Here is a 20,125-nt window from a genome sequence, read left to right on the forward strand (position 1 = left end):
ATTGGCTAAATCTCTCCCCATTTTCAAAAATCAGCCGAAACTGTACTTTCTATCTCTGTCTTAAGTTGCCATGTTATATATTGTATATATGTAAGAATAAATATATATTATATTATATATTTATTAGTGTATTAGGTATTGTTTTAATACTTATATAAGTAGTATGTAGTATGTATGTTTGTGTTTAAGTCTCAATTTTTAGCTCCTTGCACTACCTGTTGACTTTTGTATGAGTTCTACATTTCCTGCTACCTAAAAGTTATCTGGAAGAGATCGCTTTTTAACGATAAGACCGCCTGTTGTTACCTGGTTCTATTTTCCTTTAAAATTTATTTGTAGTTTTACATGTATGTAAAATGTATAATTGTTGGTGCAATAAAGAATATTTACTTACTTACTTAATTAAGGATGGCACCATTTTAAGCTCAAAACTCGTACGCTATTATAAAACTTACTAACCTAACCTACCTACGTACAGATATAATGGCTTTTTGCTTTAACACGACAGAATCTTCCCCGACAAAAATGTACCAAAATTCGAATGATCCTAATGGGAAATAGAATATTACCTACCTACATCATTCGAGCCAAATGGCCTACTTATATAAATCAAATTGGAATGTAATAGAGCAGGCAATTGCGCGTGTAATTCTCGGAGTGCTACTATCACCGACATTCGTATCTCTGAGATATTGCAATCTGATTTTGAGAATCAAATTTCCTTACGGCGCAATAATGTAGTAACAGGCACAAGTAAATAATAAAGACTACCTATATTTTGGCAAAAGACCCAGATTGCGGCCCTCAATGCGATGGACCGACCAAGTGAAAGCTCTCACCGGGTCACCTCTGAATCTGTGCGCGCGGCAGGCAATAAATAGAGAAGCATGGCGGGAAACAGCGAAAAAAGCCCTACAACGACCGCAATGACCACGACTACTCTGACAAGAGTATACGACTAAGAAGAAGATATTTTGAACTCCACTTATATCACTTAACATTATCGCAAGGGCATTTTTCTTTATATTATACTGCTGCTTATCCACAAATTGGAGACGATGTGAAGTGGAGATCAAACCAAATTATTAAATATACGTGTATGACAAAAATCTCTCTAATGCCACAAAATTGAAATTACAACAATGGGGAAGGAAACTTTCTTCATTGCTGAAAAACAACAGACTATAATATGGTGATATTTCTACCAATGGGTGCGGTCATAAAGCGTATGGACTGTGCGTAATGCTTATTCAACTTCTACTTACCTGCTTCTTCAAGTGAAATGTACACGGACATAGAAAGAGTCCTTAAAATTTACTTGTCTCTTAAAGCGGTGATACCGCTCACTGGAAGAGTTTCTATTTCAGTAGTAGTTTCGAATGCACCCTTGAAACGGTTGCTGAGATACAGGTATCGTCAGGCGCGTTTGCATTGTAGGTATTCTCTAGCAGATTAACAAAAAGATATACATATGTCCATAAAGAACAATTAGACTGTTATAGAATACTTTTGAACGCAAACTGTGTACAATTCTATTTTATTTTTTAGATTTATATCTATTTGGAAAAGTATTCTAGGGTAACATTTAGATCGTTGGTTCACCCGCTACAATGAATGCTGACTATATTTAATGTTTGAATCATGATCTTCTTCACAATCTTTTTTTCTTGAATCATGATAATATAATAAAATGTGTTGTTGTAGGTATGCCTAAATAAATCAATATCCATTAATTTACTTAAATTATGTAAAGTATTTTTGTAGTCTTTAGAAGAACTAACGTTAATGGCTTATGCAAATGAAGTGTTTTTTTTTGAAAAGATTTTCTCACCCACTATTATTAGTGGTGGTGGTATTATAGATATAATAACTTCCAAAATATATTTGCTTGAAAAATAGGAACGTCTTAAATTCTTAACAATATCGCCCATATTGTTCCAATGAGAATAAAGCTATGAATCATTTTAAGAGGAATTCCTAGTGGTGATTTTTCCATACAAACGCTCTCGACTATTTCCTCCCTGGATTTTGAACCTAGAGCCATGATTTTTTCAAATAAGATCAATATCATCAATATCTGTGCCGCTATGTTTTGCTTTTTTGGATTATTTTATTTTGAAGAAACTTACAGCGCCTCAAAAATCGCAAAAAACGGCTCAATTGAATTGGCTGTAAAAAAAGGCACAGTATACAAATATGACAATAAATATCCAAAAAATTAAAACATAGCGGCATAGATTATTTCTTCCTCTTGCAATTTCCAAAATTTCATAATGATTGGTTGCGTTTTGGAGGAGGAAACAGTCGAGAGCGAAACCTCGATTTTTGGGTTTTTTGCGAGTGAATTTTAGTCCGAGCTGCAGTTGTCCTTATCGCACGAATTGGAGGCGGAGACAGTTTATAAATATACGTACACAGAAGGATTAGTGATGGGCATAACATCCTTATTAGGGATTGCAGAACCGGTACTGTTTTAAAGAACCGGGATTTTCGGTACTGGTGGAAATAGGAACAAGGATTTCCCGGTACTTTCGGAACTGGTCTAATTATTTCATTATTTTAAATAAAACGACAGCATTTTGCGAATTTAATAATCAATTAATCACAATAAACAAGGCAATTTTTTTTTAGAAATACTTATAGTATTTTACATTGCTCACACTTGTGCGTCACAAGTAAAAGATAACTACTTTGATGTTTGCCACTAGATAGCAAAAATGAAATTACATTAACGAGGGGATTTATATATAAGTATCGCAGTCGTATTGTATAATCCACCGTATTACAATACGGCTAGCCGATATCAAAAAGGGGCCATTTGGAAATGCGGCGGTTCAACGATTAAGGTAGGTATGTTGGGTAAATACCGGATGCGGGTGAAGAACGTAGGACATTCATGTCTCCCTAATTTGGCTTTATTTTTTTAATGTTGGCAACATTGTGTAAGATGCCATTGCATTGCGCCTCGACTGCCAGTGTCCCCGCGTCGCTCAGGGCGTCAGGCTTGTGCTATGCGCAATCACAGGGAGCAAGATATTTTCGCAATTTTTTTCTTCTATCCGATCTTCGCCCTGTAATTTATTTTGCGTATTGTGACGAAACTGTTTTTGTTTTAATGTATAATTTCTTTTTCGATATTTTTTATATAACTATCCAATCAAAACAGACCTAGGACTGCTGCAGACCGATATCCGATCTTGACCCTTCCAGGTAAAGATCCGAGAGAAACAACCCGATCTTTACCTATTTAAAAAAATTTGTTAACACTTAATGCCAATAAAACAAAATATATATGTTTTTCCATCACAAATTCCACACAGCCAAATTTTGACATGAACCTTAAGATCCACTCTTGCAATCTGAATGATTCCACAACCTGCAGCTGCCCAATCATAGAAAAAGTTGCCCAAATAAAATATCTGGGAATAATTCTTGACGAGCATCTAAATTGGTACTCTCACCTCGAGCAAGTTATCGGTAGAGTCAGGAAATTGGTTTGGATTTTCAGGGCGCTAAGACATATTGTACCAGGTAGAGATAACTTGATCCCTTCTAAACCACGAAACATTCTAAATGAAATTTACATATCCCTGGTACAGTCTGTATTGGCGTACTGCATATCTGTCTGGGGTGGTTCCGCTAAGAGTCGATTTATTGATCTTGAACGTGCACAGAGGGCGCTAGTGAAGGTCATGTATTTCAAAAAATTAAGATACTCGACGGAGAAACTATACCAGATTAGCGACCTCTTATCAGTCAGAAAACTCTATATTGTGCAGACTATACTAAAGAAACACAAGACCCTTACCTACAATCCTAACTACAACACAAAACGAACTATAACGAATGTAGCGAAATCTTCTCATAACAGAACCACCTTTGCGAATTCACAACTCAATGCAAAATCCGCTCACATATATAATAAAATCAATAAAATCCTAAACATTTACCCTAAACAGTCCCAGGAATGTAAGTCCACCGTAATCAAATGGCTCACAAATAAAACATATGAGGAAACAGAGTGCCTATTACGATGAGTACCATTACACACACACACACACACACACACACACACACACACACACACACACACACACACACACACACACACACACACACACACACACACACACACACACACACACACACGCAGTCAAGCTTACTGGAAATTAAATGAAATTAAATTAAATTTATTTATTTTAATATAGTTCATGTCGTTCTTTTATCGTTCATAATTAATGTATAGCTTGTTAGTAGTATATTTTGTTTGTAAATTGTAAATAGTATTTATAGGTAGTAAATTTTGTAAATAGTACAGATCTTAGTATTAGTTATTAATTAATCACTGAAGAGCGGTGTCTCCCAACACAGGCAATATTGCTTACCGGGAGACACCATCCCCTAAATTATATAAACTGTATTTTATGAAATAAAGAATTTTGTATTTTTTGTATTTTATTTTGTAAAAAACAGCAGTGATTTTTAGTCAAACTTTAAATTTTCTTCAATTAACCTACTGACCTTAATTATCACATTTATTGTTTTCTTGATCACACTTTCGTACCATTATTTTTATCCAGTACCACTACCAACGCGACGGTAAATCAAAAGGAAGAGATTTTGGGAGTCTATTTTGTATGTATGTATATTGTATGTGTATGTACACCTACTTACGGACAATGTCATTTTTTTAATTTCCGCAACTCAAAGGTAGCCTGGAAGAGATCGCTTTTTAGCGATAAGACCGCATGTTGTTTACCTGTGCTTATGTTTCTGTTTTCTTTTGTATTGTTTTCCTTTATTGAGGTGTGCAATAAAGAGTATTTATATTGTATAGAGATGATGATACATGTTGAATTTTATAACAAAATCGAGTAAAATAGATAGCAAATGAGCAATTTTTTGCAATAAAGTACCTACACATACAGATGCATATGTAGATGTGCACGCATACATACATAGCTAGTTTCGGATACAAAATAGAGATAGGGCTTCGAAACTAGTTTCCTTAAAATGCTTCAAGAGGGCTCCCTTTTCCTTTATATTTACTTTACTCTTTACATACGATCCTTACATTTTATAAAAAAAAAGATTGTATATCAACTATATATATAATTTCAAAATTATACCAATAAAATCGCAATTTTACTTATTTTCCATACTTCAAGATGGGCTCTCAGTGACTTTGACCTTTTTAAAGAACTACTTAGTCTTTTTGATTTCTAAGTTTGATTCTTATTTTTTTGGCGACCTTCATTAAAAATGACTGGGCACGATTATTTTTTATTTCGATTTTTGTCCCTCCTACTTAAGCACGTAATATCTTCCAGTACATTGCTTTCAATAAACAATACATTTACACTTTCACTAAACCTGTACAGTTCACGAGATCTTAAATTGTCAAAACTTCGAAACCTATCTATTATTTTAGTCGTTTTTCTTATTTTATTACTTCGGGTAAACCTTACAATAAGAGGTTTCTTAGCACATTGCTTACATATCAAATGCCTTATATTAGGTATCGAAGTTTGAGAGCCACAATTTCCTTCTGACATAGGTATCAAAGTTTGAGAGCCACAATTTTACCAATTTTTGTATCAGGATTAAGATCGGATTCAAAAATACGAATTAAAAACTTTCGATGACAACTTTTAAGTTTGTAATTATTGGTGGCTGCAATTTATATACATTCAAAAAGGGTAGAAACCGGACCTATTTTTTTGTGATATCTTATTCTCTTTCCATTAGAAGCAACTTTTTTTCACCATCCTATATTCTCCCTTGATGGCAAAACACTCGTTACCCTAAAAAAAGTATGTCTCATCTTTACACAGGTACAAAACTGAAACCGTTCTATATTGAAGATTACCAAAATTCAGGCCGAATCTACGGTTATTATTTAACGATTTGCTCCGTACTTCAAGAATCTATCATGTGCTGAGATCTTGAAAAAACGTTTTTTCACGAGTTCTCTCAATTGGTCCCAAAATTGTCCGGCATTACCCCAACATACTTTACTCAGATTGTCATTGCGATACGTTCTTCAATAAGGCGACCCAAGTTTAGCCCCATCGTACTACAAGTAAAATAGACTGTAGTTTAACCATATATTTATACCTACTTACAAAATTTCACAACACACCATGATCACACCCAACTTACTGTCACGGATAGGTACAGTCAAGTGTAAAAATATGGGTGTACACATCTTACTCAAAAATATGTCTCATAGCATCTTATACCAGTGTAATAAGAGCGTAGTACCATATTTATGAGAAGATTCTTTCGATACATATTTTTGCACTTGACTGTACGACGACGACCGAAGCAGGGACATCATTCTTTTTTGCAGTGTGTTTTAATATAAAAATGAAAAACAATATTATGTGATCAAAATATGAGATCTGTGATATGAGACCAAAAACAACTTGCTTCGGGCAGCGCAGGATGAATTCCGTCCGGCTCGCGGGCGACGTCGACATGTCAACGCAACGGCGCGCAATGAGTGAGCGCTCACGTCTCGCGTCTGTGTGTGCGCACTCACACTTAGATAGCTCCCGCTCCCGCCCACCGCAGCGCGACAGAAACATAGCTTCAAAAATTCGAGATTTGAAAAGTTGCTCAGCTAGGAATTGCTCTTAATTTGAATGTAGGTTTCATTAATTCTAAAATTAGCTTTGTAGCTCTTAAAAACACATTTTCATATAATCTCATAGTATTAGAATATTTCCCATAGATTCCATATAGTACCTAAGTGTGCCTTTAAGTTATATTTCACATGCAACTCCAAACTCCAATGTATACCTACGCGAACATCGTAACTATACTCATATTTACTGTATTCATGCTAGTACATTGTGGGTCTTCATATCCACCGCATTCGCATATTAATGAGATTCATTGCAGCGTTACCTCAATCGCGTCGCAAGATACCTCAATAGGCTTAATTCTCCAGCGGTGTAGCGGTTATAGTTATTAATTTATGATGTCCCCGTCTCATCGTCTGCCGAAGACGGCTTAGAGCGCGATAATCTCGACGCGCGGCAATATCAGCAGTGCCTGGCTTGTAGGTATTATGTAAATTTTGCCCGATAAGGCTAACGGTGGCTGGCGAAGCAAAGAGAATGGAAGCTTGTTCACTGTTACAACACTTATTCGGTAAACTTTGCCTTTGTTGATGGGCAATGCGATCGGGGTTAGTTATCCGGATCCCGAAGTTAGAATAGCGAACTGTTATAATAATCGACTTACTCAAAATATAATAAGAAGATGGTATTTGAACACTGAATTGATTCATTTGATTAGATAGAATTACGCATTTTGGCATAGTATTTTCTATATTGATAAATAAATAAAGTTTTGTTTTGGTTCAGTTTAACTTACCGGAACAACGAAATAAAAAACAAAATACCAACAGATTTTACACACGCTTCGATTTTTTTGTAATTTTATTTTACTCGATTTGTTTTGGTCAGTAAAAAAAGCTTTTTTGTTTTAACAACAACTTTTTTGTCTCTTTTGAATGGATTTTGGTATTTTAGTTGTATTTTAAAAACAATAGATCAATGAACATCAGTATCATCTGAACTTGATGAAAGAAATGATTTCGTAGGTACTTTAAACTTACACACTAAGCTTAAACGCTACCGTTTCCATTATTATGTACTTAATCGAAACTGGGTAGTCAAATTAGCATTTAATTGTCTGCATGAACCGTAAATAGTTTAAATGTGATAAAGTCTAATTACGATATACACATGTGTTTTTGGCAAAAGATTTTCTTAGGTATCAACTGTACAAATAGTGCCTATCGGCCCGATTCGAACTTTAAGATACGTCAAGCATTTGCTAAGGATACGATATGGATTAGGCAGTGTCTTACGTGAGCGAATAACTCGCGAGCGCGAAGCGAAGCGGCGCGGCGCGGCGCGGGTGAATTCAATCCTTTCATACCTATGGAAGTGTCCTACGTGGGCGATCTCCGAATGCCGTTGGGCCTCCGCGCCGCGCCGCACCGCATCGCGTCGCGCCGCACCGCACCGCGTCGCGTCGCATTTGCGAGTCATCGTGACGTAAGCCGCTGCGTTAGATGTGACGATTCTTTAAACAAAATTGTCACTTTTGACACTGGCATATCCAATCTATATCGTATCTTTAGGAAAGTTCGTATCAGGCCTTATAATGACAAAGTTAGATGCAATTGTGTAATGGCATACCGGCGGTTATTTCTCAGTTATACCATCATCAATCGTCGTTCTTTTATGTAAAGATTTATTACATGTACGTGGTGCAATTGTTTACGTGATACAAGATTTGTATACGCTACATATAAATATCAGTACCCCTAGTGTAACTTTGATCGACATCATAACGTGACGAACGCGTTTGCGTTAAGTCTCATTTTGTATAGGATTTTGAGTTTCCAAAACGTCCCGCTTGGCGCGCTCTTTCGAAATTCAATACAAAATGAGACTAAACGCAAACGTGTACGTCACGTTTGGAAATCGAATTTATTTACACTAGGGGTACAGTACCAGTAGGGATAAATTGGATTTCGAAAGAGCGCGCCAAGCGGGACGTTTTGGAACCTCAAAATCCTATACAAAATGAGACTTAACGCAAACGCGTTCGTCACGTTATGATGTCGATCAAAGTTACACTAGGGGTACAGAACCGGCAAATAAATAACAATAAACTATACGCAATCAACTTACAGGCTAATTTTAATTTTAGTAGTAAACACTTTATTGCACAAAACAAGTACATAACACAGAGAGAATACAGTAAATGTGTACAAAGGCGAACTTATCCCCTTAAGGGATCTCTTCCAGATAAGCTTCACGCCTTTTGTTATTAGATTTCATTCCAATATGACACTGATCCCTTTTAGTATGTACGTAGTTATATTTACTACTTTAAAAGCAATATGAACCAGTTTATTTTAATTTTTTTCCGAACACGGTGTATATTTTGGGGACAAGCTTACCCACACAGTGCAGTTACGCAGTAACTAACTCACGTAGCCCTAAAATTCAATCTCAGTGCTAACTAAACCACAATAAATGAGGTTCTGTTACTGCAGCTTACACTCTTACAGTCACCTCTGAAAACATCGACACGATCGAAGTGCCCAAAAATATGTATCCCGACTTTATGGCCCATATACATATTAGGGTAGTGTATACATAATTTTGGTACTTTGTCCGTATCGATATTTTCAGACGTGACCGTACATAGTTAAAATTTGTCTAAAAGGGTACGCGTGGAGTAGTCGGATTTTTTACTGCGCTTTAAGTAATATTTTTTCATTTTAGTTCAGAAAATGAGGTATACGTTTTTAAGCTTATTGCATTGCGTGGTTCGAAAACATTGCTTGCCTGTCAAAAAATCTAAGCTTTAATTGCATCGCCGAAAATAAGTCACTTTTATACTGTTTTTTTTCGTTTATCTTGTTCTTCATATTTGTGTTATTTAGCATTATTGGAATTGTTATTTAGCATTATTATATGTGGAAGCTTGTAATTTACATTTAGTAGATAAGTTTATTAACCTATGTATATATTTAAGGCAGTAAGCATCCCGAATATAATATAATAAAATAAATAAAAAATAAATCTTGAATTCGATTGTTTGCAGTTACTGCAGTTTCTGGATTGCACGGCAGACGAACAAACTAGGCTAAGCGGCCGTTAAAACTACCTTAGCTAATAATAAATACTATAAACAGGCCTCGCTGTTGTAACTGCTACCGGGTAAGTTGTGCTACCTAGGTACCGATACTGCCATTATACAGGTATACTAAAAACATGCAACAATATTATAGATGGACTCACCCAGCGTCTTCATCACGCTGTTATCTATGGTAATACTTTTAGGAGAGAGCGCTTCGGTAATAGTAATCCTTGACGGTGGAAGATAATATTCTTTACAGTACATATGGTACTACTTTACCGCACTAGTGCGAAAATTAGCATATTACGTTACTGTATCGAACATTTAAATGGCCATATGTACTGTAAAACGTTGTACGATACATGTGCGAATAGGTAATTCGCAACTCGTGTCGATTTAAAACACTCCCTTCGGTCGTGTTTTAATTTATCGCCACTCGTTTCGAATTTCCTATTTTTCGCACTTGTATCGTAATGTAGTATTAGATATCAGAAAATTTTAAGAGCGTGCAAAATTTCAGGGTATTTTTTATTTCACACGTTTATCAAATTGCATACGCATAAACTAAATGAGATCTAAATGAAACATCGTATTTCATTTTATTCGTAAATATTCACTAAATATGTAAGTCCTTTATGCTATTTACTAAGTCTAACTTTAATTAATATAATAATTTATAGATTTTAGTATTGTGTTCCTGCCGGTGAGTAAGGTTGCTAGAGCTCAACGAGAGTGCGGAGTGTTAGGGTCGGCAACGCGCATGTAACTCCTCTAGAGTTGCAGGCTTAAATAGGCTACGGATAATGCTTGCCATCAGGCGGGCCGTATGCCTGTTTGCCGCCGACGTGGTATATAAAAAAAAGTTAAAGAGATCGAGGTGGAGAATTTGAAGCTCTCAACTGGAGAAGTATCATCACTTTACAAAACAAATAAACTACACAAGAGCAGACGAATGAATAAATATATAGGTACATACAATGTAACATACAGTTATATCCCGTGTCCCTGATGGCGAGTAAGATTGCCAGAGCCCCAGGATAACCTGGTTGGTTGGTTGGTCGGTTGGTTGCCAGAATAACTACAGTGGATAATGCATTGTAGTTATTTACGGATTTACGGGGAGGGATTTGTCTCTGAAAAATGAACTGTCTTTATGTTATACTGCATGTAGAAATAGTATGTTATGTCCTGTGTTTACTAACCTTAGTTGTAGGGAGACTAATTAATTATTTATTTCATATTGCTACTAACACATATAATGTTAAATGTTAAATATATATGAATGTTATGATTTGAATGTATAATTATGGACCTGGTCTGAAATAAATAATATGATTGATTATTTGATTGATTGATTAAAGCTACTATATTATATATAATAATGTTTCTTATATGAGAAACGGAAAAAATGTATAGATATCTCATTTTCGAATGCTCGTTTATATTGGCGTATATATAATTTCTCGTTTGTATAATTTTAGTATTGGCGCATTTAGAAACTAGGTGCTCAATGTCTATTCTGGCACATTTATTGATTTAAATAGTCATCTTCGGTTTTCTTAGGTTTACCTTAGAAAACTATTTAACTAAATCTTTATGAAAATAATCTATGCAGTATGATAAAAACTTTACTGATAGGTACAATATATTGAACGCGGCTACATAACTAACGGGATATTTTCCTCCGTTTGCCGACGATTATATCCGCGCCATTATCCCACTTCGGCCGTATGCTGCAGTTTTCTGCTTTACCAGCGCGATTTACGATCATAGTAATAAAGATTTTCTGTAGCACGAATATGAATTTTGAAGAGTTAGCGTTATTTTAAGCTGTAGAAGGTAGAATGTGTATACATTTGTAAGTGTTAAAGGGTGGTACATATTTAATAGGTACAAATATGTTTTGTCAGTGGGTGGCAAATACCATCAGCGGTAAATGTGAATGGCGACTTTATCAATGAATTCATTCATAATTTCTCCATGCAATTTCGTAGCTCACTCTACCAATGTGCGGAGCTCTAATTAGACAATCATGTTTTCGTATTTTTTTTCTATCGAGTCAACTTTTATTTTTTTACGGTTTGTGTTTGTTAAAATTTCTAAGGTTTTGGCTGGAGCCCTTGGAAATATAGTCTAGTTTCTGTGTGACTTTATCACCTTTGATTGCCTGTATTTGCCTGTGATTAAAACGGGTAAAAAATAAATTTAAATTAGCCCCATCCTATGAAGGTGACATATCGTGGGGATAGTGCAATACCGCGTAACTAACAAATGCAGTAAGGTCCAATTACCTTGTACATTGTTTGAATTTCGAACTCTTACGACTTTGTTAGTTGCGCGGTATTGCACTATCCCCGACGATATAAGCACTACTAATATCGGCAACAGTCTCTCAAATATACGATTTTTTTATTTACAATATATTTTAATCTAAAATAGACTCTTGACACTTGAGTAGAGTAGAGAATGTACCAAGGATACTGGCGGCATTTCCTCGTTGTATTGCAATAATGATACGTTGTGCGACGAAGCCGCTTTGCTATTTCTGCAAAAACTTGTGCACGCTGGGACCTCAATGCTGGAGTGTCAACGCCAAATGGTTCGAAATGGTACTCTCTACCGAGGCTCTTATATTAATTGTAGGCTACGCTTAAATATTTTTATTTAAACTACATTATCTGTCATTTTGCAACTACTGTGTAAACTATATAGCAACACTCAAGGGACTAGAGCGTTTTCGTTATATACACAGAAATTAATATACAGGGAGTGAATAGTTATATCGAGTGACGTTATATGGAGTTTACACTGTACTTACCCTCCCTGAGTTTATGTAACTTAAGATCGATAGGCACTTCTAACTTCTTAGAGGGGTAAGAAATGTCAACCGCGTTAACTCGCCATGATCTGATAGCGAGAGCTTGTTCCAAGTTTCGGGTGCCATTACTCAAAGAGGGTTCTAAGAGGATGGCCACCTGAGCCGCACCGCAATCTTTCCTGCAATGCAGTATAAGAACACATAACCATCGCTCAAGATTAAAAGGCTTGCTTAAAGTATACGCGTTTTCTTAGTGCTCCTTAACAACGTGAGTAATTTTGGGTTAGTGATACATGGTGAAAAGAAAAAAGCGATTTGATTACAAATTTTAGTACAGACATGAACCGGTATTTGAACTTAAAAATCGCTCCAATATATGTACAAAATTTTAAATAGGATGCCAGGATATAGAATCTCGGCAAACTTGTGACAGGTCCAAATGAAAACAAGTATTTAATTAACACATACCTTTAATTCTAGCTTTTGGAAAATACAGATACCTAGCTACTATTCTATCTTATTGCTAAGTAACCCGCTATTGTTATATTGTTATGTCCCACAAATATGTATTACCCTCAAAGGGAAACGGCTCAACCACAAATCTAAGTGATGCATCACGTTAACCAACAAGTTAATTTAAGAAAGTATTCTAAAATACCATGTGATAAAAAAAGGTTAAATTTAAAGTTATGACACTTTAAGCATCTCGTGCTGGTATTGCAACAATATAAAAGTTTTAATAAGCTAGTATAGATTCTGATACTTAGATCTATATTAGGGATTACAGGTTCTCCGATAGTGAATAAGTTTTAGAATGGTTCCCTCCGCAGGGTCATACTTTAAAATGTTTATAATTTTACAGTTGGAACACTGGTCACTAAATTAAATCCAAATTTAACTCACAGTCTTGTGGTTAATATATCCCCTCGACGTAGGCCTCCTCGACCGCACAGAACGGATGTTCCATAGCAACCCGCTCCAAAGGAATGATGATTCAAAAGAAAAGGCGTCAAAAGAACAGGCGCAAACAGACGTCAATGTGCCCCCCCTCAAGTAAACAACAAATGGGATTCCACTAAATACACCAAATCTAAGTTTTTTGTGCCTAATATATATATAAATGTTATAAATATATTTTAATTGTGAATATATGTATCACGATGCCAACGAATTGTTCGTGTCATAATTCAATGCTTGAACGAGAAATGTGCGCAAACAATGAGACTATATATTATGAATGTACAGTAGGGTTAAAGTGCATGGAAAAGTTATGAATGAAATCTTTCATAAATTGTCCGTGCAAATTTGAATCTGATGATACGAATCGACCCACCCCTTCGGTAAGTTTTATCTTCTAACTATAGCTATAAGCATATATGTGAGGCTTAAAAACAATATTACGGGTCTCAATCCATGTATTATTTACCATAACAACCGCTTTAAAGATATAATAACAACTAAATTCTCACCAGACAAATATAAAAATATCCAACCTACAAAATACCTAAATCCTACTAGATTTACTCGTTTAAAACACTGGGTGTATACCCCAAAGTATTACAACCTGTCGTTTGTTTTAAGTGCTAACAGAATATTTAATATCAAACTTTGCTAGTGACATTTAAAAGTGAATTGCCGATGTGTCATTTTGATTGTGTTGGCTTTTGTAATCACAGAGAACAAAGTAACAAAGCTGTCATCACTGTTTTAACAATATTCTCCACCCACAGAGTAGGGTTACCGGCTACTAAAGAAAACGATATTTTTTTAAGAATATAGATCCGTACAAGGTTTTTAAGGAGCTTGAAGACCTGGTGTCAGAGCCGATCAGTGTTGGAGAGATAAAATTAGCGAGATGCCGCTGGCTTGGTCATCTCGAGAGCAGAGCTTTATAGGTCGCCGACCATCCGGTCGTCCCAAGTACCGCGGGAGGTACCAGATTGACAGAGACTTACTCTCACTACACTCTGAATGCAGACAACTGGGACGAAATCTCATAAGACAGAGCAGGGCGCACTGGCATTTTTTAGAGGTTAATCGTATTAGAGGCCAAAGCCCACTTTAGGTCGCTAAGTCAACGGAGTACTTAAAAAAGTAAGGAATATAGATAAGTTTTTAAAATAATAATAATAATTTAAAATTGTTTTCTATACTGCGAGCTGATAAATTAATATAGTTATAAATATCGTCTCAAAGTAAATGTTTGCCAGAGACTGATTTAGATTTTAGACTAGGTACAGTGAGCTGCGAAATTGCATGGAAAAATTATGTGGCCCTAGTGAAAAAGGGTACAAGTCTGTAAGTAAGTTCCACGTAACACTTATGCCCTTATACACCTAAACTGCGCGAGACTCTTTTTCAATAGGGCCACAGAATTGTGAATAAACTCATTGATAAAGTCGCCATGCACTTTTACGACTGATGCTACAACCAACGTGAGAGAGAACCCGACTAAGGACTAATTTTGTATAAGGAGGAGAGTCTATACAAAACTGTATTCTTGGAAGGAAATGTAGGTATTTAAATATATAAACATACGACGGAACGCGCCGAAAAAAAGATAAGCAGTGTCTTGTCATGGTGGGACATGGTCGTGCCACCAAATGTCATCTAGACTATAAAGATGAATTGATGGACACCGTTTCTCGGAATTGGCTCTGTAGATTTTGTTTCTCTGTTTGGAACACACAACATTACACGCAAGGAGTTTATTATGAATTTTTTGAAGGTTTTGTCAACCCTACGATTACTTAAGAAATGTCTTTAACACTCAAAAGCTTCATTACGAAAACTGCACCGCCATGAACACCCCCACATTCAACGAGGTGTTCCGGCAAATCCGGATTAACTTGTCAGTCATGGGGATCCAGGAAGATAAATCAAGGACTGGTGTGATATTTTACATCTTTTACGCCATGCTTTTCACAATGGTCTCATCAGAAGTTGTGTTCTTTACCGCTAACATGGCGCCGGAGAATTTTCTCGAATTGACTGGCCTAGCTCCATGCATCTGTGTCGGTATCTTATCACTTTTGAAAATAGCTGCTTTAGCGTGGAAAAAAGAAACAGTTTTTTCTTTGGCTCACAAACTGGAAAGGCTTAGTACAGAAAACTTGAAGGACCCTATTAAGACAGACATTGTGAGTCCTGACATAAATCTGCTTAAAACTCTCATCAATTACTACTTCATCTTAAACGCCGTGCTGATTTGCGTATATAATTTTTCAACACCATTCTACATTTTGTATCATTACCTTACAACGAATGAAGAGATTTTTATCTTGCCTTACGCTGTCACTGTGCCATTTTCTACTGAAGCATGGCCGGGGTGGACATTTGTTTATATATTTTCAGTAATATGTGGTAAGAATAACAAACAATTTAAGCTTTTTATTAGCTATCTTCGTCATGACAAATGACAAACGTCCGCTATAACCTTCCTCGAAGATTTCCAGATTCGTCCTGTTATAAATCGCTCACATCTAATTATTTTCTGCAAAGTGATTGATAAAATACCTACCTATATCAATTATCATTTTTAATACAGGTTTGATTTCCAGGTTTCATTTGCGTATTATTTTTCACTGCCGTGGATGCACTATACTTTACTTTGACGTCTTATGTGTGCACAATTTTCGCCGTCCTAAGTAACGAAATAATATGTCTAAACCAACCTACAGGTGATATTTTAAACCAGATAATAAAAAAACACCAAAATGTTCTCGAGTAAGTAAACTTAATACGTTCTTCTTTTAGTTCATAAGTGAAGTATTTAAAAAAAACTGGCCAAGAGGATGTCGGGTCATGCTTAGTTTCGTAGTGGCCCGCCGTAAAACACATAAGTAAATAAACAAATATCTACTTACATATGTATTTACTTTTTTATAGTACCTTAGGGATTTTATATAAATAACTTATGAAGCCAAGCGGAACTTGCACTCCGATATCAACATAGGTAAGTATGTCATTAGTATTTATTATCATTCGCCCGGGCGCGTGTGTGCCTGTGCGCAGATATATTACGCGGCAATATTCGTTCAAATAAATGAAAGATAACAAAATTTTATCATTTTGGCATCTAAATGTAAGTCTGCCTCTAATGCTAATAAATTGCGTTGTTTATAATACGCTGAATGTGATTATTATTATCTATTTTTTTTTGATGTCCTGCACAGATCGTCTAACTGTTCAGAATATTATTTGTTTATTTAAAATCAAAGTGTAATTTATTCCAGATTAGCGGAAGATTTGGAAGATATCTTTACCTTACCTAATTTTTTCAACGTACTGGTGGGATCGTTAGAAATATGCGCTCTCGGGTTCAACTTAATGGTAAAAACAATACAAGATATTATTTTACTATGTTTTGTTAGAAAAAATGACACAAAAAAATACTCCTATGATTTTCCTCGTCCTGGTGATTTTTTTTAAGTACCTAACGTTAAGCAAAGTATACCAATTACAAAATAGAAAGATTAAATAAAAATCTTAATATTATCAGCAGGTACCTACTCAAATCGTATGTACCGACAAGACGGCTTTGATTGATTTAGTGTAATATGGCGTAGTTCTAAGAAACATATACAAATTAATACATATTAGATATTTTAGAATTGATTTACTTTTAAGAATAATGTTCCGGGAAACAATATCGATATCGAGATCAACTTTAAGTGAATAACCAGAACTGATTATATTGGACGAACATTTTATAAGGTAGATATTTTTGAGTTGCATTTTAAAGGAGTTCGGGCCCATTTTGGCAACATTATTTCATGTCAAAGTTTCCTTAAATAATTGATGTCTAGGAAGCAGCTGGTGCATAATATAATACCACTAATTGAGGCTAACTTCAGTTTCCTCGCGATGTTCTCCTATACAACACAGCATCTGCTAAATATCAAATGATAATCGTACGTCGTAGGTATTTAAGTTCCAAGAAACTCATCGGAGTTAGGTCCCGCGACCTCTGGATTGAAAGTTACACCCATGCTGCTTTGATACCAATTGTATTTGATATCTATGCGCAGTTCAACATCTAACCTCCAACGGCAACGCTCCTTTTAAACTGTGCAGTTAGACCGTACAGGTAAAACTGCGCAGGCATACCCTAGTGTGTATGGCCAGCTTTACTTCCATACATTTGTTATTGTTAGTTTTCGTTTAAACTCGTAATAAATTGACACACTGAGCTAATAGGATCTGTATATTTCTAAAGCATGTAATGTAATACAGACAATTTATTTTGTCATAAAAAATGTATGTGCTCAAATATATTTTTTAAGTATTTGCTTTCATAGTATTATTTCATTTCAGATAGGTGATTGGAACAATGTCCCTGGCTGTATGCTGTTCATTATGTCTGTTCTCTTTCAACTATTTATGATGAGCGTTTTCGGGGAAAAATTAATTGGATCGGTAAAAATTCTATCCATCACTTTGATCAGTATTCTTAACAAACATTGTGTTGTAATAATAAATTCATACCATTTTTAGAGTATTAAAGTTGGAGAATCAGCATTTTTATGCGATTGGTATAAAATGAATCAGAAAACGCAGAAAGTTCTTCTGGTGCTAATTACCAGGTAATTTTATACATTCTACGTTGACTGTCGAGGGACTTTCAGTTTTATGCTAAAAAGAACCCCGTAAGCTCCTTTTTAATTATCTTTAGTAAAATAATAAATGCTAAACCATATTAAGTTTCAAGCTCGTATTATAGTTTTTTGAACGTGTATTGAATTACATTGAGCAAATTAAATCGCTCCGAAATTGTTTTTCTTTTCAGGACTCGTAAACCTACGCGCTTGACTGCGTTTAAATATTCTGTCATTTGCTATGAAGGATTTACTAAAGTAAGTATTATCTCCTTATATTCTATCAAAAGGTTTTGAAAAATACAGAAACATGTAACGACATTGGACACCTAGGTAGATCTTCGTTACGTATGTATTTGATTTTTTGTACACTGGTTCAGACATCAGGTAATCAGGTAATAGCATAATTGCAGTAAGATTTAGTTACATACTAATAGTTTTTTAGCTGGTGACATTAACAGCGCGGCTTACATGGGCGATGACTCGCGAATGCGACGCGACGCGACGGCATTCGGAGATCGCCCACGTAGGACACTTCCATAGGTATCAAAGGATTGAATTCACCCGCGCCGTGCCGCGTCGCACCGCTTCGCGTTCGCGAGTTATTCGCTCAGGTAAGACACTGCCTAACTCACTTAATATGTCAAAAAACTAAATAGAATGGCATCCTTAGTTATCAGAAGCCCTTGTAACTAATTTTATATTGAAATTGCACGACCCCAAATAATCTGCTTAAATTGAAGATTGTTATAAAAAGTTATTAAATATACGTACCTATACGTAATACGTATATTTATGATCAATAATATGGCCGCAGACCGCGTCCTTACACGTGAGAAATGTTAACATAAATCTTGAATACAAAAGAGAGAAAAATATAGTCTTCAAAATATAATATTTTATTTTCAGATAATCAGTAACTCCTGGTCATACTTCACAATCCTACGAACAGTGTATTCACCAGAAGACCAGTAGAATTAGATTCATGTTAACACCTACCTAATATTAAAATTGTAAATGCTCGTATATTCATAATATTGATCATAGGTGCTTGCGATAGTAATAGAACACAATGTTTATAGTAGTGTTATGCTAGCCACTATAAATCATACTACCATGATATAATCACCAAATAAAATACTTGGAACTTTATGAAGTTTTTTTGCCTAGCGTACCTATTAATAGTCAGTAGAAAAACTCTTATTATATGTATATTGCCAACCTATTAAAATCATATAATTATTAATTCTGTATATTATATATATATATTTTTTTTTTTAATCTAATAGCTTTTTTTATTTATTTACAATAACAATATACATAATGGATATATACAGATGATTACTATAACTAGCTTATATCTAAAATAGGCCCTTGAGGTATTGTACCAAGGATGCTGAAAGGAATCCGTGGTCTCTGCCTACTCCGTCGGGAAATAGGCGTATATATTTATGTGTATATATTTTACACTTTTGTTAGCTTTATTTGTCTTGGAAAGTTTTGATTCTTGGTTGGAAAAAGTTGGCTGACTACTGGGTACATTATTTGTCACCTAAAGGCGCATGGTTATATTAATCGGGCAGGTGTGGGTACGCTTTTACTGAATAAACAGAATGACCCTTTAACTTGAAACTTACATAACGTTGCTTTGTACCTACAATCCTACAAAAAGCATTAGCCGTACATTAAAAATAACATTTATTTTTTTATTTTGTTTTCTTTTAAATCGAGTTAGGTTTAGCTGTAATTTCACGAAGCCTATCAAGGAGAATACAATAAAAATATTATTTCCTACACATTTGGATACCTACCGTTCCTCATTCACTAAAAAATACTTGGCAAAACACACAGAAACTGTAACTATAGCTGATGAAATTAATTTTTTCGAAGAATTAAAAATATTCGATTATACGAAAACTGAGCGGCCGAATATTCGAATATCAAAACAGGATAAAATCGAATATTCGAATTGCATGCCATACAACCGCGGCAGAACATGTAGAGGCAGGACGTGAAAAGAAAAGAAGAAAAGAAAATT

At 35.3% G+C, this 20,125-nt stretch overlaps 1 protein-coding gene and 1 long non-coding RNA gene across 3 annotated transcripts; both read left to right on the top strand.

The window, feature by feature from the left end:
- The first annotated feature begins 3,261 nt into the window (after positions 1–3,261).
- On the top strand, positions 3,262–4,459 carry LOC133527239 (uncharacterized). Its single transcript, XR_009800844.1, has 2 exons — positions 3,262–3,633; positions 3,677–4,459. It is a non-coding gene; the product is annotated as an uncharacterized LOC133527239 (long non-coding RNA).
- Positions 4,460–14,935: 10,476 nt separating this feature from the next.
- Positions 14,936–19,239, top strand: LOC133527178 (putative odorant receptor 85d). 2 transcript variants are annotated; one of them, XM_061864073.1, is made up of 7 exons: positions 14,936–15,853; positions 16,051–16,216; positions 16,726–16,822; positions 17,807–17,908; positions 17,987–18,075; positions 18,279–18,345; positions 18,533–18,757. In XM_061864073.1, the coding sequence occupies exons 1-7, from the start codon at positions 15,292–15,294 to the stop codon at positions 18,740–18,742; spliced, it is 1,293 nt and encodes a 430-aa protein (XP_061720057.1). In that variant the 5' UTR covers positions 14,936–15,291; the 3' UTR covers positions 18,743–18,757. The 2 variants fall into 2 exon arrangements, with proteins under 2 accessions (XP_061720057.1, XP_061720058.1); XM_061864074.1 differs by lacking the exon at positions 18,533–18,757 and adding an exon at positions 18,997–19,239 and having other exon boundaries at positions 15,150–15,853.
- Positions 19,240–20,125: the final 886 nt, after the last annotated feature.

Source organism: Cydia pomonella, chromosome 17 (assembly GCF_033807575.1).
Source record: "Cydia pomonella isolate Wapato2018A chromosome 17, ilCydPomo1, whole genome shotgun sequence".
In the NCBI taxonomy this organism is placed as follows: domain Eukaryota; kingdom Metazoa; phylum Arthropoda; class Insecta; order Lepidoptera; family Tortricidae; genus Cydia; species Cydia pomonella.